Here is a 25811-nt window from a genome sequence, read left to right as displayed (position 1 = left end):
GGAGGATAAATCCGCCGACCGGACTTTAAGCTATAGCTCTTGGCGGATAGATACCGCGAGAGCCGAGGAGCGGGCAACCATCGTCCCCGCGTCCAAAGCCGCTTCGCAGAGGTGCTTTCCTGCCTGGGAAATTTGTACCGCCAAGGACTGGAGTTCCGCTGGAGGAAGATTGGTCGCAAGATCTTGATTCAAACGGAGGGCCCACTCCGAAACTGCCTTGGCCACCCATGCCGATGCGACGATCGGGCGTAAGGCTGAACTACTGGCTGCAAAGACCGACTTAGATAGCAAGTCAATGCGCCGATACACTGGGTCCTGGAGAGAGGAGCCATCTGCCACCGGAATAGTCTTATTTTTTGCGATGCAAGCAAACGGTGTGTCTACCTTCGGAGGCAAGGCCCATTTTTCCACACAATCAGTGAATATGGCCAGAAAGGAAGAGGAAGCCACGCCCAACCACCCCGCTCCGGCGCTCACATGTCGGGAGCCGCCATGAGTCGGAAGGGTTAATATGGGGACCGGACTGCCGGCTATACTGTGCCGACTAATACGCTTGAGGAGCGGTATTGTGAGGAGGAGGACCCGCAAGAGGGAGAGCCGTGATAGATGAAGCTCTTTCCCCCTTAGCGCTGCCGCCGCGATGCTGTGGTCATTAACCCCCGCAGTGCTGTGCCGCCGCCGCTGGTATTCAGTGTACCCAGGAGGGAGGGAGGGAGGGAGGGAGATCGCTACCCAGACGACAGGGACGGTGCTAGGGAAGAGGAGCCGAGGGAGGGGAGAGAGGAAGTAATACTCACCTGTCTTCTGTGAACTTCGCCCTTAAAGTCCATCACAGCAGGGCCACCCCACGACCGCTGGCAGAAGTCATCAGGGGTCCGGGCACGATAGGGCTGGTGAGGAGGTGGCCCTATTGCTGGTGGGAAGTAGGGGAGCGAGGCTGCCCTGGTCCACTTGTCTTCTTGGAGGGGCAAGGCGGTGGGACAACCGACACCGGCTAGCCACCCAGGGAGACAGAGACGCATGCGAATCTGTGCCCCTTAACCTAAAGAAATAAAAATAAAATAAAAAATAAATTGTAAAAGAGACACCCTGCTAAGCAGGGAGGTCTGCCGCCTACGACACTAAGCTAAAAACTGAGATACTCTCTCCAGGCTGGAGGGGGTATAGCCTGCAGGCGAGAAGCTAACAGTTTTCAGCCTAGTGTCGCCTTCTAGTGGCAGCAGCAAGCTATACCCACGGTCCTGTGTCCCCCAATGATATGAGCGAGAAAAACTAAATATGAAACCTCATCAGAGATAAACTAATACAATCACAGAACAGATTTTGTTGTTACGGTTCATCAAGGAGTAGGTATCAGGATTTCAGTTTCCTCACGTACCAGGGCCAAGGATAATCTTTCTTTTCAAAGTTGTCATCAGTCAATGGAGAGGACACAAGGAATATGCTGTCCTTGGCCCACTTCTGGATGCAAGGCATGTGAAATATGCAGTAACAGCCAGAGCAGCTCCAGACCTACAAACAAGACATGTATAATTAGAATGTCACCAATTACCGTATTTTTCACTTTATACGGTGCTCCTGATCATAAACTGCACTTAGGGTTTAGAAGAGGGAAAATAAGAAAAAAATAAAAATTTCACCAGACCTCAGATCAGACCCCCAATTTTCCCCAGACCTCATTTCAGACACCCCCTTCAGATCAGACCCCCCCAATCAGACAATAAAATAAAACAACTTCCCTCTCCTGCTCGGGTCAGAGTGCTCTTTCTGCACTCACCGCTCCCTGGTCTTCTGCCAGTGCTGCGATGCACTGTGATCTTATGTTGCACACCGTCGGGTCATAGTGCACACCTACGTTCACTACGTCCTGACACAGCACAGAGGGCACCAGGTGTGCTGTCCACATCTTTTGCAGCCCCATTAAAGTGAATAGATCTGCATTAGTTCCGCAAAATAAATGCGGTAATGTGAATGAGCCCATACACACAGTTATGTCAATTAGACTACAGCTGGGACCCGCACCTATATCGGGGACGGAGCCCCGCAAAGTGGTGGTTGGAGGACTCCGGTCCGGCCACCACCAAGCACTCTCCCAATAGAAGTGAATGGGCCGGCCACGGCTCCCATTCAATAAATTCCATGGCCCGGCGAAAATAGCCAAGCCAGCTCGGTGCTCAACTATTTTCGATGGCACCATAGAAAATAAAAGGAGGGCGGTAGGCCGCCATTGTCTGTGATGAGACAACCCCTGTAATTGTTTTTTAATGTTTGCTCTGAGCCTGGGGGTCTGATCTGAGGTCATTCACATCGGGCTCTGATCTAAAGAGTGTGGATGTGAGTAGCGGGGGCAGTGGTGTCCAGAGCAGGAGAGGTAAGTTAAAGGGAACCTGTCACCTGTGTGCTTTTATTGTGTAAAACGATTTGATACATATGCAAATTAACCTGAGATGAGTCCTGTCCCTGACTCATCTCACATACAGGACTCCCAGCTGTAGCAACCCATGTCCTCAGCTCTATACACAAAATACCAGTGACAGGTTCCCTTTAAAGGGGTTGTCCGGGTTAAGAGCTGAACCCGGACATACCCTTATTTTCAGCCAGGTAGCCCCCCTGAGGCTAGCATCGGAGCATCTCATGCTCCAAAGCGCTCCCTTGCCCTGCGCGATTGGTCTTTTGTTTTCAATAACACACTGCCGGGCAGAAACTACCGCCCGGTAGTGTGTTCGGTGACGTCACCGGCTCTGATGGGCGTTTTACTGACTAGGGCGGGATTTAGCGCTGCCCTGTCAGGGGGGCTGCCGGGGTGAAAATGGAGGTATGTTCGAGTTGAGCTCTGAACCCGGACAAACTCTTTAATTGTTAATTGTTTTTTAATGTTTGCGCTGATCCTGGCGGTCTGAGCTGAGGTCTGCTTGGGGGAGTCATTAACATTGGGGGTCTTATCTGAGGTCTGCTTGGATGTCTTATAAACATTGGGGGTCTGAGCTGAGGTCTGATTAACATTGGAGGTCTGATAGGGGCTCGGAGGTCTGATGAAAAACGAGATTTTGTAAAACTTACTAGTAAAATCTCTTTCTCGCTCTTCATTGGGGGACACAGAGACCATGGGTATAGCTATGTCCTCTAGGAGGCGTTGACACTAGATAAAGCTGTTAGCTCCTCCCCTGGCAGCTATACCCCCTCCAGCCTGGAGAGAGACATTTGGAGAGAGTTTGTGAGAAGCAGTAGGAGAAGCAAGTAAACCAACGAAACAATGTGGAACAGCAACAATGCCAAGAACCGAACCAGGTTCTAACCAGCAACAGCCACAACTGTGGCCGAACAACAATACTGGGTGGGTGCTGTGTCCCCCAATGAAGAGCATGAAAGAGATTTTACTGGTAAGTTTTACAAAATCTCGTTTTCTCGCCCACATTCATTGGGGGACACAGATACCATGGGACGTCCGAGAGCAGTCCACAGGGAGGGAAAAACCACAGACCCATGAAGCAAGCGCCCGTGCAGTCAACTAAGAACTGTCGCCTGCAAGACCACACGGCCCACGCAGCGACCATCGATGCATAAGTATGCACCTGGCAACTTCTTGCGAACATGTGCAAGAAGCACCGGAGCCACCTTACATTACTGTGCAGCCAAAGCGCGATTCCTCCTAACCCAAGAAGCGCCGCTTTGGGGGAGTGAGCCGTGACACCTAAGGGTGGAACCCCGCTCCGAGCGCGGTAAGCTGCAGCACTGCCAGAATCCAACGTGCAATCGCCCTTTGGGGGCCGCCAATCCCCAGCGAGGACCCTCCTGAGAGAAAAAGGGGATCCGTACGCCGAGAGGGACTGGAGGCTGCTAATAATGAGTAGAGCACTGACAACGTCCATAATGTATCCCCCTTCCGTAGGGCGCGAAGGAAAGGAACGTGCTATGGAAGTCAGAGACCACCTTCGGGAGAAGAAGGAATGCTGAGAAAACCATATTCAGATCCCAAGGCTGCAAGGACGATACAGAGGAACCATATGTGCCGCTCCTTGAAAGAAGATTCCCATGGGCACCAGGGAACCTGGAAGGCTGCCCAAGACGGAAGCGCCAACACCTGACCCATCAAGGAAACAAGGGCTAAACAAAGGTCCAACCCTTAAAGTAGAAAGGAGAGAGAAAACCCCAAAGTGAGGGGGACGTCTTGGCTTCAGAGAAGCCTCAGAAGTACCTCCAGGGACCCAGAATAGATACTGGCGATGGAGACTTCCTGTCCTGAATCATAGTGCGGAAGATATCCGCCGAAAAACCCTCTCCACGTTAGAACGGCGGTCTCAATAGCCACGCCGTCATTGAAAAGGTCATGTAAGACTGAACCCCTTGAAAGAAGGACGTCTCTGAGTGGCAGTGACCAAGGGACGTCTCCAGGAGAACGAGGTCGGGGTATCACGCACGACGAGTCAGTTTCGGAGCGACTAGGATATGTCTGAATGTCCTCCATCCGAACCTTCCGTAGAACCCTGAGAAGGAGGGGAAGAAACTCCCGCCAAGGAGAATCAGGACCTCCATGGCGGATGCTTCCGGAACTCTGGCTCTGGAGAGAAGGCGGAAGCCCTTGTGCAGATACCGTTAGCACACCAGGACCAATGGAAGAGTCCCTGTAGGAGGAAGAATGTGGAGGGCGTCACAGCCCACCAGTTGGGACCAGGTCGTGTCTGGAATGGAAAGGCACCAAACGAATACCCCATGCAACGCAGGTGAGGGAAGGTAGCAACGTAGGAACTACCAAGGCATACGGGGTGACAATGAACCATGAGCCAGAGGGGGAAAGACAAGAGAAGCAATAGGCTAGGTCTAAGCCCCTACCCTGTAAGAGACCGACACTATACAGAAGTAGCCAAAGATCAAGCGGCCGTGCCAAAAGAACTCCGCCCGAGAAGGAAGCCAGGCAAGGAAAGTCACACTGCAATGCCAGCCCCATATCCCAGCAGAGGAGGGAACACCCGTAGAAGCCACCGATCCGGTGCTAAAGAGTCCACCGCCTAGCGAGGGGCTGTGCAGTAAGAACCCAAGCATGTAGGGAAAATAATACCGCTACCACAGTGGTAGCCAGCGCTTGCCCCGGCAACGCAAAAAACTGAGGGAGAGGCCTGATACTATCCGTAGAAACCACGTGCCCCAGTAATGTGGAGCTAACCCTAAAAATTATACCTGGAAGGGCGCTGAACAGGCGCAACTGCCAAGCTAGCTCCAGGGTAGGACCCCTACCAGAGGGGGATGTCCCACTGCAGAGACCATAAACTCGAACATTAGCGACAAGCCGCACCTGTGGAGGAAAACAAGCTGTAGGAGCTAAATCAGAGTCGCCAGCATAACCACTTCCCCAGAGAATGGGGAGTGGTGGATAGAGAATATGGAGTCAGCAAAAAGAGTCGACCCGCTGGAACGTACTCACTAGGTAAGTGCAACGGAGTATGTATTACGTATTGATGCGGACAATATCAGGACCGACCGGAGCAACAGAGGCCCATGGAGATGGGGGGGGGGGGGTCTGTAAGACCCACAAGTGATGCTAGGAACCCCCTGGAAGACAGAGGATGTCATAATCAGGCGCGAAACCAGCACCAAAAGAAGGATGCAACGATGAATAGCCACCGTATCCACTGGTGGCACCCATATAACACTAGGGTAAGAGTGTCGGGCGCCTGCGAGAACCAACTGTAGCCACGCCCTCTTGGAAAAAAGCGAAGGCACCTAGAGCCGTAGTGCCGCAGAAGATGTTACTAGAAGATGTGATCCACTAGCGGAAGGGGGAAATGCGACAGAAGCACGGTACAGAAGCACGGTGATGAGCAACACTGGAAGGATAGCGGACAGTCGGAACCGTATTCAATGGTAGAGTAATTAGCTACCTAAGGAAGGTGAGCATACGGCAAGTACTGGTCAGTGGTAGGGAGAATACCCCACCTAAGAAGGGGGGCGAATGCCCACAGCGAGAACTAGCGCATATGGCGAGTCCTGTACCCCGTGGAGTGCAATAGTGCACCTAAGGGGGTAATGCATACAGCACATAATGTAACCAGTGACAGGTCATCGCGCCACCGATGGATCTGCATATGGCAGGTCCCAAACCCCCAAGTCATTGTACTTAGTCCACCTATGGAAGGGGACAATGTATAAGACAGGCACTGTATCCTGAAGTAGTGCAGTTACACCACCAAAGGAAGTGGGTAATGCATACGACAGTACTGCTGGCCACCTAGACGCAATCTCTGGAAGATGGCTTCGGACTCATATCAGGATCCGAATCAGAGATTCTCCTCTCTTTCTGGACGGACCCGCCCCAGTGAGGGAGGGTGTGTCTGAGCATGATTTAGGGAGGAAGAGTAGGGGAGCGGAAATATTAGAGGAGAAAATTGTCCTGCTGCAGTTCGCTTGCGCGTAGAGCTACCCTTCAGAATCTCGCCCCTGGCAGTTGTGGACTGCGCAGGAAGGACTTATCAACCAAACCACCCGAGGGTGGAACGGAAACTCCCAGAAGTCTCTCCACCGGATTGCGAAGGCGGTGCATTATCAACCAAAGAACCCCAGAGACTGGATAGGAGATTCCAGCGGACCCCACTGGATTGCGCAGGTGGATAATTATTAACCAACAACCAGGAGGGTGGATTGGGAATCCCAGAGGTCCTCCACTGTATGGCGCAGGTGGAGAATCATCAACCAACGGCCCCGGAGGACGGATTGGGATCCTGCGGTGGTCCGTCACTGGATTTCGGAGGTGGAGAATCATCAACCAAACGGCCCCGGAGGACGGATTGGGATCCTGCAGTGGTCCCGCATTGGATAGTGCAGGTGGAGAATCATCAACCAAAACGGCCCCGGAGGACGGAATTGGGATCCTGCAGTGGTCCTTCACTGGATTGCGCAAGTGGAGAATCATCAACCAAAACGGTCCAGGAGGACGGATTGGGATCCTGCAGCGGTCCCTCACTGGATTGCCCAGGTGGAAATTCATCACCAAACGGCCCCGGAGGACGGATTGGATCCTGCAGGGGTCCGTCACTGGATTGAGCATGTGGAGAATCATCAACCAAACGAGGCTGAGGAGGGGGACCCGTATGGACGGACATGTCCTTAATTATTATTTATTTATTTTTTATAAAACTAGGAAGCCGGCCTCAATGACCAGAGGCAGTAAGGGGTTAAATCCTCCACTCATGTACAGTGTACTTAGGGGAAGGGCCCCAGATAATCAGGTGCCAGCCTAAGAATGGTGGGTGGCCATGAAGGGTTAAGGCAGTGGCTCAGCAGGCGACTGGGGGAGGGGGAGAAGGGCGGGAAGAATTCCCCCCCCCCCCCCCCAGGGACGAAGGCTGCAGCCCAGCAAGCCGCAGCGTGGCTTTTCAGAGATTGCCTTCCCCCCCACCTAATGCTGCCCGGCCGTCATAGACCTGCTGGACTGAATGGGGGCGTCACCCCGCCGGCCGGGCCGTTGATAGCGGGGGTCGGGCAGAGAAGGCGCGGGCCGGAGCACCGATGCGGTGCACAGCCGATCGCGCTGCAGTTAACCCCTTCCGGAGCGGCGCGACGGCGTCCGCTCCAAGGGGTGTAAATGTGGGAGGTGTTGGGGAGCGGAGTCTCCTCCGCATGTGTGACTGTCTGCCCTGCTGGCCACCATATTTTTTGAGCGGGCGGCAAAAATCGGGGCCGGTCGAACGCAGGGCGGTTAACCCCCTCCCGGAGCGGCGCGATGGCGTCCGCTCCAAGGGGAGTAAATGTGGGAGGTGTCGGGGAGCGGAGCTCCTCCGCATGTGTGAACAGCTGCCCTGCTGGCCGCCATATTCTTTGAGCAGGGCGGCAAAACACCGCGGCCGGAGCACCGAAGCGGTGCCGGCCAAACGCAGGGTGGTTAACCCCCTCAGGAGCGACGCGCACGGCATCCGCTCCCGAAGGGGTGGAGAAAAGTAAATGCCGCCATGTCGGTGAGCGGGAGCTGCGCTCCGCTCCCTGCATGTAAATAAGGAATTAGCACTAGGGAGTTACATAGTCCACCTAATTTGGCGCCAGTAAGCATACCGCACCTATTAACCCCCTATGTCCTCCACTCAATCAACCAAACAGCCTGTGCCGGAGGGGAATGCTTCAGGGGTGCTGGGCTATGCTGAAGCCCTGTCTGGTCGCAGACTATTGCCACCAAGAGGGAGGGGGGACCAACCCAGAGGGTTAAATAGTCACCTAGTCCCATGTACTCACCTCTCTTCTCTCTCCTGCCGCCATCTTCACCCCTCCTCTGGTCCAGCAGGGTCACCCCTTCAGCTACTGGCACCGTAGTGGCAGGACGCTGGAAAGGGGGGCTTGGATGGGTGACCCCTTGGCTGGCGGGATGCAGGGGAGCGAGGCTGCCCTGGTCCACATTGTCTTCTATGGGGGAGGCAGCAGTGCGGGTGACCGGCACTGGCGCAACTCGACACCGGGAGAACAGGGAGGCGAGGCGTCCACTGTTTTCCCATCTGAAAAAGAAGGGAAAAAAATAAACTAAAATAAAAAATCTTCAGGAGATCCCTGCAGAGCAGGGAGGTCTTGCCTCCTACTGACACTAGAAAAAACTGAAGCTCTCTCTCCAGGCTGGAGGGGGTATAGCTGCCAGGGGAGGAGCTAACAGCTTTATCTAGTGTCAACGCCTCCTAGAGGACATAGCTATACCCACGGTCTCTGTGTCCCCCAATGAATATGAGCGAGAAAATATTTTTTTCTTCCTCTAAAAATACATTAAATATATGTCACAAATGTTCATTATAGCTGACAATTAATTGAAAGTGCACAACCAGAAATGTAGAACAGCACACTCAGACCTCCACGACCCCACCAGAATGCATCAGCCGAACCACGACCACAGATCCTCAGCGGTCCACCGAATAGTATAAAACAAAAGGTGATGGCAGCATCTCCAGTGTTTTCCTTTTATTAGACAAGCCTTACAGAATGAGTGCAATAAAAACCAGACAGCTATGTTTCGGCTACATCTTAGCCTTTATCAAGCCTTCATAAAGGCTAAGATGTAGCCGAAACATAGCTGTCTGGTTTTTATTGCACGCATTCTGTAAGGCTTGTCTAATAAAAGGAAAACACTGGAGATGCTGCCGTCACCTTTTGTTTTAATTGAAAGTGGTCAGCCATGTTGTATTACTTTGAGTAATTCATCATCTGAAATGATATGTATATGGTGTTGTTGGCTGCTTATGCCCAATCATTCAGTACTTTGTACATGATTTTGTTTCTACAGTTTTAGGCAAAGGCGGCCTTTTTATGGGACAGGACAGTTAAAGGGGTATACCCATCTGGACATGTATGGCATATACACAGGATATGCCATAAACGTTCTATACATGCGGGTCACGCCTCTGTAGCCCACTCCTATCTCAAGAACAAGGCCTTGTCTTGCTCGTCCGGGAATGGAGAGGTGGATGCGCTTGCATGGTTTTCTCCATTAACATCTATGGGACTTTCAAAAATTTGCATCTACTCAGCTATTTTTTGGAAATCCCATAAAGTGAATAGACAGAACCTCACAAGTGCAGAAATGTTTCCATTCCAGTCGGCACCGGACAGGGCCCCATTCTCATGATAGGAGCAAATCCCACCTATCACACATTTATAGCATATCCGACTGGCCATAAATGTCCAGATAGGAATACCCCTTTAAGTCTGAAATCTTTTGTTCATGTACCAAAAAACAAACAAACACATTAATCTAATGTGTACAGCCAGCTCTAAAGCAATAAAACCTGGACTTGCAGATGCTACTTGACATCATAAAAATCATCTTGACAGCACTTGAAATTATGATGCCCAATGTCACGATTTCCAGACATAAATATGTATTTTAGAAACTCTTCGCAGCTTGATACTCACAGCTTGATTCCTCTTCACTGATGCAATGCATATCAAGCAAGTCACGGCCCCAGACTGAAAGGCCTCATTCACATATTGTTTAGTGCGAGCTAATTCACTGGTATCACCATCTTAAAGAGAGAAAAAAGAGAGGGAAAAACCTTTTCAATCTGGAAAGTCATATAATACATGTAAGACTGCTTTCACATTTGCTTTGGAGAATCCGTTTGGGGCTTCCGTCACAGAGCTCGCCAAGATAGCGAATAGAAAAGTCCTGTAGGCAGAAGTTTTTTCTCCGCTTAAAAAAAAGGTCTCCTAAACAAAAACCTAATGCATCCCATTAAAGTCAATGGCATCTGTTAGGCTCCGTTCCTGTCAGTTATTTGCCAAATTCGGCACTTACATTATTTTTGTTCTTCTGCTCCTATAACGAAGCAGAAGAACACAAATACACAGCGCTGAGTCAAAGTCAAAGCATCAGTGGAAACAACCAAAATACAATAGAATTTCAAAAAAATGCCATACAGGCCTTGTACATTATTTTATGTTTTAGACATTTTTTTAGCTGACCCGACAAGGGTTGTGGCAACTAGCTGTTGCGCCGCAATCTGCGCCTGAAATACACCTAATATAAGCAGAATAAATGACCCCCTATAGATCTCCCCGCAAAGAATGAGCTCTCACACAGTTCCATAGACATAAATAATGAGATTTTTGTGAAACACACCTGTAAAATCTCTTTCTCGCTTAGTTCATTGGGGGACACAGGACCGTGGGTATAGCTGCTTGCTGCCACTAGGAGGCGACACTTGGCTGAAAAGTGATAATTCCTCCCCTGCAGGCTATACCCCCTCTAGCCTGGAGAGAGCATATCAGTTTGTGCCCAAGCAATAGGAGTAGGAGGGAAAAAAAAAAAAAAAAAAACATACGGTAAACAACCAATAACTGACCAATGCCAGTCGGATCGAACCAGAACTGAGGGCCATACTGGCTCCTCAACCGCCAGCATTTACGGCAAACAGAAATTACTGGGTGGGAGCTGTGTCCCCCAATGAACTAAGCGAGAAAGAGATTTTACAGTTGAGTTTCACAAAAATCTAGTTTTCTCGCTCGTATCATTGGGGGACACAGGACCGTGGGACGTCCTAAAGCAGTCCACGGGGAGGGAAACAAACCACACGCCCATGGAGAAAAAACGCCCTTGAGGATGCGTAACCCACTGCCGCCTGCAAGACCTTGCTGCCTGGAGCAGCAGCCGCCCGTAGGAAGACACCCGGTAAAACTTGGTGAACGTGTGCCCCGAACCCCGAAGACCAAGACACTGCCTTCTACAACTGGAAATCTGCTGCATGACGGAGATGAACCCGGGAAGCGCCGGCCGCTGGTCGGGTGGGCCAAGGCTCAGCGAGCGATGCCTTACCCCGGGAGCGGAATGCCCGAGCAACTGTTAGACGGATAGCTTTGACAAGGACCTCCAGGAAAAAAATTGGTAAAAGTCAGTACGGCGGTAAGCGCTAGTCATGGACAAGCAAACCTCGGAGGCCAAATCACATGGCTGATAGAGAGCTCGGTCTGTATAATGCGAGGGAGAAAGAAGAGAAATCCATGTATGTGAGGACGTGGAAGGGAGACTACCTTCTGCAAAGAAAGAGGATACTGGGCGGAGCACTGCCTTATGTTCCTGATAAAAGAAAAACAGTATGTACAAGAAGGCATATTAACTCCGAAAAATGCCACCAAAACCGCTGGCTCCTGGCCGCAACTGTGGGAGCAGAACTAAAATCCAGGTCCGCAGGATCCTCCTCTGGCCAAGAGAACGCTCCCTAGGAAGCGGAATATTGGTAGACCAATGCCCTTATAGCCATAGAGGCTTGTGGTGAGATTTCTAGCGAGAGAAGCTGCTTGAGAAACCACTGAGAAAAAGACGCCTGAGCCAGGCATGCCCAACTGCAGGCCAAAGAACCAATACCTCGGAGAAAGGTAAAGGTAAAGCCAATGAGAGCATCATCGGTGATGGGAAGCCCCGTCAGTGACCCTATATTGACAATGTGGCAACCCTGCCTGGAAGGGCGGATGAGTGGAACAAAGATGAGAGAAATACTCTTGCCGGGTGGAGTGCGAATACGACGTCCAACACCTCCACCAAACCCGAGGAACCCTGGGTGCGTGGAAAAAATAGAGATGGGCTTCCAGAGTCGTATGACCCATGGCTACTAGTCAGCTAGACAGAAGGAGAAGGTGAACAGTTATCCAGCTCGAGGAGGGACAGGGAAGGAAAAGTGTGTTCCATCCCAGGGACGAAACCTTTACCAGCGGTGACAAGGCGTGACAGACACACGCTCTACCCGTCGTGGGAGACTCTCAGTCCACCACTCGAATGAGCAGTGAAAGAATGACCACCGTTAGCTTGAGATGAGGTAGACACTACTCATATCTGAAGAGAGGTAGCACCGATGGTGTCACGGCATCAACTATTGAAAACCCAAGTCCCGCTTATAACGGCAACCTAGTGGTTGACGAGTGCCGCAGGGACTAAGCTACCCAGTAGAACGCACCCGAAGGTAGGTGCTGATCAGCAATGGCCATTACGCCATCGCCACACCTGAGTTGATGACAAAGGGACAACAGTTGTCAGAGCAACAGGCACTCATAGGAAGTGTAAACCAGAAAGAGGCCAGAGCTAAAATCCATTCCCTCTGAGACTGACGCTCTACAGAATCTAGTGAAAATGCAATACTCCGCCTGAAGAGGAGGCCATACAAGGGAAGCCACAAGAGTAATGCTAACGCCATACTCCAGCTGATGAGGAGGCCACACCGTAGAGGTCACCGATTCCAGTGTTAGAAGAATCCGTCACCTGACGAAAAATCTGTGCAGCAGGAACCCTAGCATTTAATGGTGACGCAAACACCCCTTCTGCAGTAGGAGCTACCGCATGCTCCGTCAGCGTAAAACTGAGGGGGAGGCCTGAGGACATCCAGTAGAAGTCATGGTACCATGCTTTCACAGTTAGTAGAGCTAACCTTAAACCCTCCGCCTGAAAAGGGCGCTGAACAGGAGCAACCGCCGAAGCAGTGGAAGGGTAGAACCCATACCTGAGGGGGGCTGCCCCACTACAGCGATTACGATCATCTAGCTCTAGCGTGAAGACTTCTCATGTGAAGGAAAAAAAACCTTGTGGTCACTGCATAATGCCAGCATAACACCCTCACCTAGATAAGGAAGAGTAGTGGACAAAGAATCCAGAGTCAGTGGAATACTTTGCTTGCTGGATCGTAATCACAGTATTCTGGGTAATGTGACTAACCTGAACGGTGGATGCCCATGGGGATGGGGGGTTTCTAGGACACATAAGTGTTGCTGGGTAACCCCCTGAGAGCACAAAGGTCGACATTTTCGTGCCCCCAACCAGTGCTGGAAGAACAGAAGGATACAATCTGGAGGTAGCCATAGAATCCCGTGGCCGTATCCATATGCCACTAGATGGATAGTACCAGGTAGCAGCGGTACCGACTGTTGTCACGGACCACTTTGAAGGAAGCCAGGCATCTAGTGTCGTGGCGTAGTTAAATTATAGCATGCAAAAAATGCTAGTGATTCCCTCGTAATGGAATATTTGTAGAGGGTAATGCTACAGGAAGCCTGTGATTGCAAATGACTGATGGAATAGCATCCAGTGGTAGTGCAATCCTCTGGTTAAGGAAGGGGGTAGCGCGATAGTCAGAAACGCAATTCACAGAAGTATAATTACCACACCTATGGAGGGGGGAATGCCTACTGTAAGCACTGCACTCAGTGGCAGAGCAATCACTCCACCTATGACAGAGAGTAACATATTCAGCAAGTACTGTAACCCGAGGTAGTGCAAGTACCTCACCTAACGAAGGGGGTAACGCACACAGCAGGAACTTGCATGCGACGAGTTCTGTACCCGGCGGGAAGTGCCTATACTTCACACAAGTAAGGGGGAAATGCATACGTAAACACTGCAACGACAGTGAGAATGCCATAATGCCACCTATACAAGAGACTAATACATACTGACAGTACTGTGCCCAGTGGAACTGCAATTCCGCCACCTACGGAGCTGGGGACGCCTATGGCTGACATTGAGACCAGTGCTAGTGCGGTCAGTCCACCTAAGGAAGGAGGTAATACATAAGGCAAGTACTGTATCCAGTAGAAGTGCAAATACCGCCTAAGGAAGGGGGTAATGCATACACCAGTACCGCTGGCTAGCATGGACGTAATCTTGGAAGATTGAACCGGATTCATGTCAGAGTCCGAATAACTGAACCCCCCCCCCCCTCCCCGGAACTAACCCCTCCAGGGGGGGCTTTTAGCGTGATCCTAGGGAGGAAGGGTGTGGGTGCAAAGGTGAGACAGGAGGAAATATGACCTTCTCTGGCCCGCTCGTGCGCAGTTCCGCCTCTAACCCATGGCTGTTGCAGGCCGCGCCGGTGTTGATATAACAACCAAACTACCCCGGGGATGGAATGGAACTCCTAAAGGTCCACTTACTGGATTGCGCAGGCAGAGATTTATCAACCAAACGACCCAGGAGGGTGGATTGGGAATCCTTCAGATATACTCCACTGGATTTGCGCAGTTGGAGCATTATCAACCAAACGGCGTCAGAGGGCGGATTGGGAATCCTTCTGATGTACTCCACTGGATTTGCGCAGTTGGAGCATTATCAACCGAACGGCCCCGGAGGGCGAACTGGGTACCCTTCAGGCGATTGGGAACTGTAAGAAATCCTCCACTGTCCGGGATCGGGCACAGGCCCAGATAGTACACACAGCCAGGAAGATCCTGTGGTGATGTGGGCTGAGGAGGGCAGGACCTGTATGGGCGCACTTTTTTTTTTTTTTGGGAGAGGACCTAACCTCAAATGGACAAGGGGCAGGAAAGGCTGCATACTGCAATATTAAGGCACATTGTGCCTGCAGATAGAAACCCAGGGTAAGGGTAATCTGGTCATCAGCCTCAAAGAGGTGGCTGGGCAGGAAGGGTTAAACTGTCCAAGGACTGGGGCGGAGCCAGCTGGCTCCCGGGGAGAATTCGCGCCAGAAGATGGACCCGCCCCCCCCCCCCCCATACCTGAGGGTGGAAGTTGCGGCCGCGGAAGCCCGCCTCGTGGGCGGTTAGGAAAAAAAAAAAAACTGCGCGGCCGGAGAAGAAATGGGTAGGCCGGAATGAAGCCGGGGCCTTGATTTTGTGGCGCCCAGCCGACTGGGCTCTCCGCTCCGCCGCCAGGAACGGAGGTACCCAGAACGGCACTAGCAGGCGCCCAAGATGTATACCGGCCTAAGAGGTGCGGCGCTTGGCCGACCGGGGAGCCCACCCGGTCGGTCGGAGAAAGGGGGGCACGGAATGGAGTGCAGAAGGCGCCAGTTTCTGAATGTCCCCTGTCCGATATGAGTCACGTATAGATCGGAGGGGGGTGGAGAGAAAGAACCTAAAATGCCGCCGCTAGGTTTGGGATTAACCCCTTTATTGCGCGATTTGTGAGGTGAGATGGGCGACTGGTGGAGGACTCGCAACCTCCTTAAATAAGGGCCATGGTGTGAGGGGGACAGGGAGGGACAGTAATACTCACCTGTCTTCATCTGTGGTCTTCACTCTTAGTCATGTACCAGCAGGGCCACCCCGCGACCGCTGGCACCAGGCATCAGGGGTCCGGGCAGAGAAGGGCTGGAGAGGAGGTGGCCCTCTTGCTGGCGGGAAGCAGGGGAGCGAGGCTGCCCTGGTCCGCTTTGTCTTCTTGGGGGAGGCAGGGCGGTGGAACAAGCAACACCGGCCAGCCTCCCAGGGAGACAGGTACGCAAGCGTTCCTGTGCCCCATCCAGGAAATCTGTGAAAAAAAAGGGAGGTCTGCCTCCTACGACACTAAGCTAAAAAACTGATGTGCTCTCTCCAGGCTAGAGGGGGTATAGCCGGCAGGGGAGGAGTTATCACTTTTCAGCCTAGTGTCGCCTCCTAGTGGCAGCAAGCAGCTATACCCACGGTCCTGTGTACCCCAATGATACGAGCGACAAATATAGTTATGGAAGTCAGAATATGGCAATGAAAAGAAAAAAAATACATTTCTTCCATTTTTTTTTTTTTATTACAACACAAGAAATGTCGGGTTGCTGTAATCGTACTGACCTAAAGAATGAGAACAAAGCTGGTCTAAGTTTACACCATTGCTTTCTCCAGAAAATTGGCACATGCCAGTAATAAATTTGGGAGATTTTACTAATCCGCCCCATTACATAGACACTTTGCTAAAGTGCCCAGCAAGGGGCAAACATCTGTTCTTTTTGGCACAAATCAAAATTAAATTTGTCTAAATAAGACAATAAAAGCTATGTTTTAGTACGCCCTTATTTTTGGATAGTCTGATTTTTAGCTCTTGAGGGTTCTCTTATTGCTTTTTCCATTTTATTGCACACACTGCTTTGGCTTTGCTTTATTTCTAGGAGGTGAAAGTTACATTTTTTTGTGCCAAAAAGAAGGCACCAGAACTTATGCCAGAATTCTGTAACAAGGGTCTTAGTAAAGGTGGGCCATCGTCGTTATGGTTCATACTGCGTAAGAAAATGTAAATGTTGCTTGTATATGGAATGCCCCATCCATCCATTCAGTGGCAAGATCTCAGAAATATCACAGAACTACTAAAGTAACTCTCTCATGTACTGTTCTTATGGAAATTGCTGTCTGTAGCTGCATAAACATTTCATAATCCCAGGTGCAACCGTAAATGGACAGACAGGCAAACAATGGAGTCATAGCAGCTCATTGGAAAATTCACTGGTGAGCGCCAGCACCCGGTACCTTGATCCAGGCTATAATGTCCAATATGCAACGTATATTGCAGCACTCCAGAAAATCAGCGAGGATTCAGTAATGTATTTACTTGTTTCAGTTCCACAATGAGTGCTGATATATTCTTTGCATATTAGACAGATATTCATTAGATATGGGGTGAAAGGAGGAATGTTATTTGGACATCGGACCTTTCTGTGATAGAATGAAACCAATTAAGGCCCCAATGCACATTAGGGGACTGACGGCCAAACCAGTCGTTTTTAGCAGGACTGGCTGCCAACCTAATGTATTTAGGGACCTCTCTACTCTTGCCCGACAAATGATATTAGGGGAGATAAGGATCAAGGTGCTCATTTATTAATTAATAAAAGACCTATAGCTGGCGGTGGTTCCGCCGAAGACTTCGGCAGATCCACCGCCAGTTCTAAATGTAAGACAGCTTCCTATCTATCTTATATTTAGACCATTTTCTATGCCTGAAACAGGTGTGCAAAATGATGAATGAGGCGGGCCTGCCAGCCCCTCCCCTGGCCAAAATTTTAGACCTGGCGTGAGCGGGGAGAAGTTGTAGATTGTGGCACAAATAGCTGTTGCGCCACAATCTGCGCCTGAAATACACCTAATATAGGCGTATTTCAGCTTAAAGGGGTTCTGCACTTTCGTTTTATATCTATCCTCTGGATAGATCATCAGCTTCTGATCGGCGGGGGTCCGACACCCGGGACCCCTGCCGATCAGCTGTTTGAGAAGGCAGCGGCGCTCCAGCAGCACCGCGGCCTTCTCACTGTTTACCGCTGGCCCAGTGACATCACGACTAGCATCAACTAGCGTGGGCGCGGCTAAGCTCTATTCAAGTGAACAGAGCTTAGCCCCGCCCACGCTAGTTGATACTATTCGTGACGTCAGTGGGCCAGCGGTAAACAGTGAGAAGGCCGCGGTGCTGCTGGAGCGCCGCTGCCTTCTCAAACAGCTGATCGGCGGGGGTGTCGGACCCCCGCCGATCAGAAGCTGATGATCTATCCAGAGGATAGATCATCAGTTAAATGAAAGTGCAGAACCCCTTTAATAAATGACCCGCCAAGTGCTTTGAATTTCAACTCCTGATCCTTTTGTTTTCCAAGCACATAAGCCACCACCAGAAGTGTCTGGCAGCAGCTTTCTCCGCTGAAAACACATGCATGCTCGGCCGAGAGTTAATGAAGGTGTATGGGCATCTTTACCTGTTTGGTCTGTGTAAGTGGTAAATGTTAAATCTAATATTCTTTCCTGTTTTCCTTCCCTGTCTTCATCAGCGTCCTGATCATCATCTGATGAGCTGTAATTATCTGCAAGTTTCTTTACCATTGCCTGGTTGGCTTTCTGAATATCTTCAAACTTCTTTTTAGAGTTCTCTGCTTGAAGAGAAAATGTACAGGTTACAGAAGTGAACAATTAATGTGAGAACAAATACTGACACAGTACATGACAGACGGCATGGCTCTTTTAGTAAATACTTGTATAAATGAAGGCACAATGGCTCAGAAGAACAAGTCCATGCAGGTGGCTAGAAGACAACTCTTACCACTAACTTGACTTTTCATGTCCCCTGAATGACCAGGCTTACTGACAGATGCATAGGAAAGGTTTCCTCTACCAGCGCCAGACCACGGGCCGCTTGAAAGGGCGGTATTTCTGACGGGTACTGATGCAGGCCCTGGAGCACGGGCTGGACCACCATTTAAAGACACACCCCGACCTCTCGCTCGTCCCCTGCCACCTTGCCGCCAAGGAGCATCCATTGCTGGTGATGCTGCAGTGAAGACTACTTCGTACCTGAAAGACATCCCAATGAATAAACAGCGTTAAGATATTTTCTTAGCTGGGTATACTTGAAAAGTACCAGTTTTAGGGCTTGTGCACAGGCTGTAATAAGCCAGAGGCAGCGGAAACATTCCGAATTAATGCAGGAAATGCTGATTGTCCCAGGCTTGGATATCTGAAACTAAAACCATACACTTTGCTCTAGTTTGGACTGCGAGACATATACTCTCATCTGATGGACTACTACAGAAACATCTACAGGCAATATGACTTCTATCCATCTAACGTATACATGTTAGCGGTATTTTTTAAAGGAAGCCGATTAACCTACCCCTACTTACTCTACGGACACGACCATATTTTACATCCGTGTCAGATCTGCAATTTTTGCAGATTGCACATGGACCGATTTATTTGCATGGGACTGCAAAAAATACAACTAGCAGCTCATCGGATATCATCCGTGTGCTGTCTGTCCACATCTGTGAGTGTCTGTTCAAATTAGAGAACATGTACTGTCATTTCTAGTAATGGTAGCGAGAAAAATACAAATAGAAAGGGATGCAGAAACAAGCTCTGCCTCTGAGGCCACCAGATGGAAGGCAGCTATCCTATACAGTTGCAAGAAAAAGTATGTGAACCCTTAGGAATTTCATGGATTTCTGCACAAATTGGTCATAAAATGTGATCTGATCTTCATCTAAGTCACAACAATAGACAATCACAGTCTGCTTAAACTAATAACACACAAAGAATTAAATGTTACCATGTTTTTATTGAACACACCATGTAAACGTTCACAGTGCAGGTGGAAAAAGTATGTGAACCCTTGGACTTAATAACTGGTTGAACCTCCTTTGGCAGCAATAACTTCAACCAAACGTTTCCTGTAGTTGCAGATCAGACGTGCACAACGGTCAGGAGTAATTCTTGACCATTCCTCTTTACAGAACTGTTTCAGTTCAGCAATATTCTTGGGATGTCTGGTGTGAATCGCTTTCTTGAGGTCATGCCACAGCATCTCAATTGGGTTGAGGTCAGGACTCTGACTGGGCCACTCCAGAAGGTGTATTTTCTTCTGTTTAAGCCATTCTGTTGTTGATTTACTTCTATGCTTTGGGTCGTTGTCCTGTTGCAACACCCATCTTCTGTTGAGCTTCAGCTGGTGGACAGATGGCCTTAAGTTCTCCTGCAAAATGTCTTGATAAACTTGTGAATTCATTTTTCCTTCGATGATAGCAATCCGTCCAGGCCCTGACACAGCAAAGCAGCCCCAAACCATGATGCCCCCACCACCATACTTCACAGTTGGGATGAGGTTTTGATGTTGGTGTGCTGTGCCTCTTTCTCCACACAACTCAACTTTGGTTTCATCTGTCCACAGAATATTTTGCCAGTACTGCTGTGGAAGATCCAGGTGCTCTTGTGCAAACTGTAAACGTGCAGCAATGTGTTTTTTGGACAGCAGTGGCTTCCTCTGTGGTATCCTCCCATGAAATCCATTCTTGTTTAGTGTTTTAAGTATCGTAGATTCGTTAACAGGGATGTTAGCATATGCCAGAGACTTTTGTAAGTCTTTAGCTGACACTCTAGGATTCTTCTTCATCTCATTGAGCAGTCTGCGCTGTGCTCTTGCAGTCATATTTACAAGACGGCCACTCCTAGGGAGGGTAGCAGCAGTGCTGAACTTTCTCCATTTATAGACCATTTGTCTTACGGTGGACTGAGGAACAACAAGGCTTTTGGAGATACTTTTATAACCCTTTCCAGCTTTATGCAAGTCAACAATTCTTAATCGTAGCTCTTCTGAGAGCTCTTTTGTGCGAGGCATCATTCACATCAGGCAATGCTTCTTGTGAAAAGCAAACCCAGAAATGGTGTGTGTTTTTTATAGGGCAGGGCAGCTGTAACCAACACCTCCAATCTCATCTCATTGATTGGACTCCAGTTGGCTGACACCTCACTCTAATTATCTCTTGGAGATGTCATTAGTCTAGGGGTTCACATACTTTTTCCACCTGCACTGTGAATGTTTACATGGTGTGTTCAATAAAAACATGGTAACATTTAATTCTGTGTATGTTATTAGTTTAAGCAGACTGTGATTGTCTATTGTTGTGACTTAGATGAAGATCAGATCACATTTCATGACCAATTTGTGCCGAAATTCATATCATTCCAAAGGGTTCACATACTTTTTCTTGCAACTGTAAGTCAATGTTCAACCCTTTAAATAGGCCTTGAGAGATGAATCGGATATTAAATAAGCCAGCATCTCATCTGCAGACAGCTGTTTCCGGGTGATTGCCCCTCATCAGTGGAGAGCAGAGAGTACTGGCTTAACTGGGTGAGAGGCCTAAGTCAGGATTTGGGGGGTACTCTCTCTCCTTGGGGAGTTAATCACCCCTAAACAGCTGTCTGCAGATGAGGTGCTGGCCTATGTAATATCCGATTCATGTCTCAAGGCCTATTTAAAGGGTTAAACATTGACTTCTAGGATAGCTGCCTTACATCTGGTGGCCTCAGAGGCAGAGCTTGTTAAGAGCTCATTTGCATCCCTTTCTTCCTAGAACTCCAGAGGAGCATGTATGGCCTATAAGTCTCCTCATGCCGACTAAGGCGCTCTCTCCCCCAAAGAGAGTTAGTTTCCCCCTAAATCCTAACTTGGCCTCTCACCCAGTTAAGCCAGTACTCTCTGCTCTGCATTGATGAGGGGCAATCACCCCGAAACAGCTGTCTGCAGATGAGATATTTATTATCCAAGTCATGTGTCAAGGCCAAGTTAAAGGGTCGAACACAGACTCATAGGATAGCTGCCTTACATCTGGTGGCCTCAGAGGCAGAGCTTGTTAAGAGCTCATTTGCATCCCTTTCTTCCTGGAACTCCAGAGGAGCATGTATGGCCTATAAATCTCCTCAAGCTGACTATGGCGCTCTCTCCCCAAGGAGAGATAATACCGCCGCCAAAATATGGATTGCACACGGAAGAAGTCAGTATTTTGCAGAGGCATGGTTTGCAGACCACAATACGGACACAGTTGTGTGCATGAGAATTAAGAGTACTTTCACACTAGCGTTTTTCATTTCCGGCATAGAGTTCCGTCACAGGGGCTCTATACCGGAAAATAACTGATCAGGCATATCCCCATGCATTCTGAATGGAGAGCAATCCGTTCAGGATGCATCAGGATGTCTTCAGTTCAGTCATTTTGACTGATCAGGCAAAAGATAAAACCGTAGCATACTACGGTTTTATCTCCGGCAAAAAAAACTGAAAACTTGCCTGAATGCCGGATCCGGCATTTTTCCCCATCGGAATGTATTAGTGCCCGATCCGGCATTCAAAATACTCGTAAAAATGTGAAAAAAGATACAAGACGGATCCGTCTGTCCGCATGACAAGCGGAGAGACCAATCCGTTCTTGCAATGCATTTGTGAAACGGTTCGGCATCCGGATGCGTCCCACAAATGCTTTCAGTCGCATCCAGGTTGGCGGATCCGGCAGGCAGTTCCGACGACGGAACTGCTTGCCGGATCACACTGCCGCAAGTGTGAAAGTAGCCTAAGAATGTATTGATAACTTAGGTTTGGCCAAATCCTTAGAAGTATGTTCCACTTGAAGAACCTGCGGCAGAAGTCCTCAGGTTCCTGCTACAGTTTTGCATGTGGTGGATCTGCCTTCAACTGCAGTCCGGGGCTAATCCGTGTACAAACTGCACCAAGAAGGGTGTGTCCTTTCTATGAAGAAATCATCCACGGCTGTATGGACAGCAAGAGGCCTTCCTAGCAAGTGAGTATTGTCCAAAGCAGAGAACGTCTAAGACAAAATAGAGTCCTATTCTGCACCCAGCATCGCATAGCAAGGAAGGAGTCCGGAAGTGGCTGGAGTATCACAGCATTACCCTAGTGCTCCGAGAATCCCCTTGCACTGGAACATCTGTAACATACTCTTTGGGACACATGAACACATGCGGCAACAGACATCGTAGTGGAAGTCACGTGACGTAAAACATGGCCCCCTGCGTCTGCAGACGCCAGTGCTTGCGCAGGCACATACATGTATAAGAATTACACAGGCGGCACAGTCACAGGCAGGGGACACCATAGATGCAGAAGTGACATGAGACAGGTGACAGCTGTCATCACGATTACTAGTGCCACACGTGTTTACATACCGTATACATGCACAGGACTGTGCAAAAGTTTTAGGCAGGGGTGGAAAGAATACTGCAAAGCAAGAATGCTCAAAAATAGAAGTGTTAATAGTTTATTATTATCAGTGAATGAAGAAAATAGAAATCAACATCAGATCACTATCTGGCGAGACCGCCCATTGCCTTCAATACATCATCGGGTCTGCTAGGTACATCTGCCACAGTTTGTGAAGATTGTTTGCAGGATGCACCTGCTGGATAGGCTCCCGGCAAAGTAAGGGCTCATGCACACAACCGTAAAACATGGATCCGCAAAAAAAATAAAAACGGAAGATATCCATCTGACATCAGTATTGCATCAATTTTTTTCCGTATCCATTATAACAATGTCTGTCCTTGTCTGGAAAACAGACAAGAATAGGACATGTTCTATTTTTTTTGCAGAACGGACATGGGGACATACGGAAACGGAATGCACACAGAGTCATTTCCGCTTTTTTTGCAGACCCATTGAAGTGAATGGTTCTGCATACGGACCTGTAAAAAAACAGACCAGAAACAAAACTAAGCCACATACCCCTGGGCCCATTCACGGCCTCCATCGGTGAAGTACACGAGCATACCCTTTTTCTTTTTTACTGCGCAGGACAACAGTCGACTATGCTATTCTATACAGAGGAAAAAATGTATACCAGGTGGCATATGTTTTTAACATGGGAGCCTATGGGCTACATACCCTGCTGTATGACAGTACAGTGACATATGTCAGAGGTATTACACTGTGAACCCTCTGCAGTGTGAACGCACCCTGGCGATGTCCCCTCATTCAAAGCTGATCGACTAAACAGGACATGTCCCTTCTCGGCGCGGCCGCCGCTCCGCAGTCCTTGGCGCTGGGAGGCAGAGAGGCGGGTTTCGCGAACGTCCCCTAAGCGTGCCTTCAGATGTGGCAGATTTTGTTCACCTGAATGGTGTTGTTTTGGCAGAAAGCACGTGGATTTCTGAAATCCCCGTTCAGATAAAGGGAACTGATTTTCAATTCTGCCAGGTGTGAAGGCACGCTTAGGCTAACTGAACACGTTGCGGATCACGCATGGTTAAAACACAGCGTAACACAGCAGCAGCGCAGCGTGTAAGATTAGACACTTTGCTTTTTCATTTTGTGCTCATTTGTAAACCTGCAGTACGTCAACTCTTTGTGCTGTGGTTTTGTGCGGATTTGACCCCAATGCAAGGGTGGGATCGGCGGGAAAACCGTATTAATTCAGCGTCAAAAAACACTAGTAATACATGCGATTCTTGGTGCCTAAACGCACAGAAATTTGTGTGCAAGACAGGTAGTCTTATAGTCATAGGGAAGGTGATAAGCAGCTGCAAGACATGTGGCGCCGTTTATCCCAGCTCAGAGGAAGACAATGCGTTATGTTTAGTGTTGAGCGAACTTGTGTTTTAAAGGGAACCTGTCACCGGGATTTTGTGTATAGAGCTGAGGACATGGGCTGCTAGATGGCCGCTAGGACATCCGCAATACCCAGTCCCCATAGCTCTGTGTGCTTTTATTGTGTAAAAAAATGATTTGATACATATGCAAATTAACCAGAGATGAGTCCTGTCCGTGAGATGAGTCACGTACAGGACTCATCTCAGGTTAATACTTTGCATATGTATCAAATCGTTTTTTTGACACAATGAAAGCACACAGAGCTATGGGGACTGGGTATTGTGGATGTGCTAGCGGCCATCTAGCAGCCCATGTCCTCAGCTCTATTCACAAAATCCCGGTGACAGGTTCCCTTTAAGTTTGGCGTTGAAAGTTCGGGTTATCGAACAATCGCGTTATGGATTCCGCTACCACGGACCATAATGGAATTTAGAATCCATAACGCGATTCTTCGATAACCCGAACCCGAACTTTAGACGCCGAACGTAAAACACAAGTTCGCTCAACACTAGTTATGTTTAGAGTTGTGCGAACTTGTGCTTTCAAGTTCGGTGTATCTAAGAATTCCGTTATGGACTCCGCTACCACGGACCATAAGTTAGCGGAATCCATAAGGGAATTCTCAGATAACGCGAACCTTTGTACGCCGAACTTGAAAACAGAAGTTTGCTCATCCCAGGGAATACACAGGACACATCAGATAAAAACTAATAGGTGCCAAGAAACAGCTCATTGCTGGCTCCCAATGACAGCTCCAAGACAGTAATGAACCCCAAAGAGTTGTCCGCCTCAGTGCTGCCCCCTTCAGGAACCATCTGTGTCCTTTCCTGGTCGCCACATGTACACAATGGCCACGCAGCACGACATACATGGGACATTATGTGAAGAAATGATGAATGAACCCAGGACCTACAACCAGTTCTCTACATAATTATATCAGACGTCACCTCCCATTTCAGCTGTCAGGCGCCACCTGTCAACATTACAGCCCTATACACACCATACAGGCTCTGTGCATAGCACCTGACACATTATAGCTCCTTACCTGTCACTCCATAGAGAGCCAATAGCTGGGAATAAGCGCTGAGAAACGGACAAGCTGTCTACCGTACGGCCTCCAACCAAACTGCGGCAGAAATCCTGATAAAACTACACTTCCCGGCATGCAGTGCGTCCGCGGCGCCGTTGTTCTGTGCAAATCTGCTGCCCATACAAATCTGCTGCCCGCGTCACTTCCTGTCTGTACGTGCGGCTTCTTAGGTAGGTGTGTTCTAAATCCTGTAATCTTATTGGCTATATGGAGGGCTTGTCTCAGGGCAGCTGATCTTAACAGCTGCTTTCGGTGAACGCGCGGGCAGCAGATTTGCACAGCGCAGGGCTGTGTGAACGCGCAGGGGCAGCAGATTCGCATGGTAAGCACAGTGTATGTTATTTGTGCTTAAACCTATATAGGGCACAGTTGGCAGACTCGGAGGGGGCATCTTTTATTGGGGGACAGTGGGCAGACTTGGATTGGGCATCGGACACTTAAAGGGGGCCTCCGATGCATCATGTAAACCTATATAGGGTACAGTTGGCAGATTCGGAGGTGGCATCTTTTATTGGTGGACAGTGGGCAGACTTGGATTGGGCATCGGACACTTAAAGGGGGCCTCCGATGCATCATGTAATCCTATATAGGGGACAGTTGGCAGACTTGGAGGTGGCATCTTTTATTGGGGGACAGTGTGCAGACTTGGATGGG

General features: G+C 49.4%; 1 protein-coding gene across 2 annotated transcripts in view; it reads right to left on the bottom strand.

Moving 5' to 3' along the window:
* The window catches only part of NFXL1 (nuclear transcription factor, X-box binding like 1), a 128007-nt gene extending 102761 nt beyond the window's left edge, over positions 1 to 25246 (bottom strand). The window contains exons 1-5 of one of the 2 annotated variants that reach the window (XM_040418905.1): positions 25113 to 25246; positions 18233 to 18483; positions 17892 to 18065; positions 9877 to 9986; positions 1379 to 1512 (exon numbers count right to left, since the gene is read on the bottom strand). In XM_040418905.1, coding sequence (XP_040274839.1) covers positions 1379 to 1512; positions 9877 to 9986; positions 17892 to 18065; positions 18233 to 18449 — 635 coding nt within the window. In that variant the 5' untranslated portion in view covers positions 18450 to 18483; positions 25113 to 25246. The remainder of the gene's footprint in view (positions 1 to 1378; positions 1513 to 9876; positions 9987 to 17891; positions 18066 to 18232; positions 18484 to 25112) is intronic. The other variant, XM_040418906.1, reaches the window with a different exon arrangement.
* Between the last annotated feature and the right edge of the window lie 565 nt (positions 25247 to 25811).

This window comes from Bufo bufo, chromosome 2 (genome assembly GCF_905171765.1).
Source record: "Bufo bufo chromosome 2, aBufBuf1.1, whole genome shotgun sequence".
Lineage (NCBI taxonomy): Eukaryota > Metazoa > Chordata > Amphibia > Anura > Bufonidae > Bufo > Bufo bufo.
This window is presented reverse-complemented; position numbering and strand designations above follow the sequence as displayed.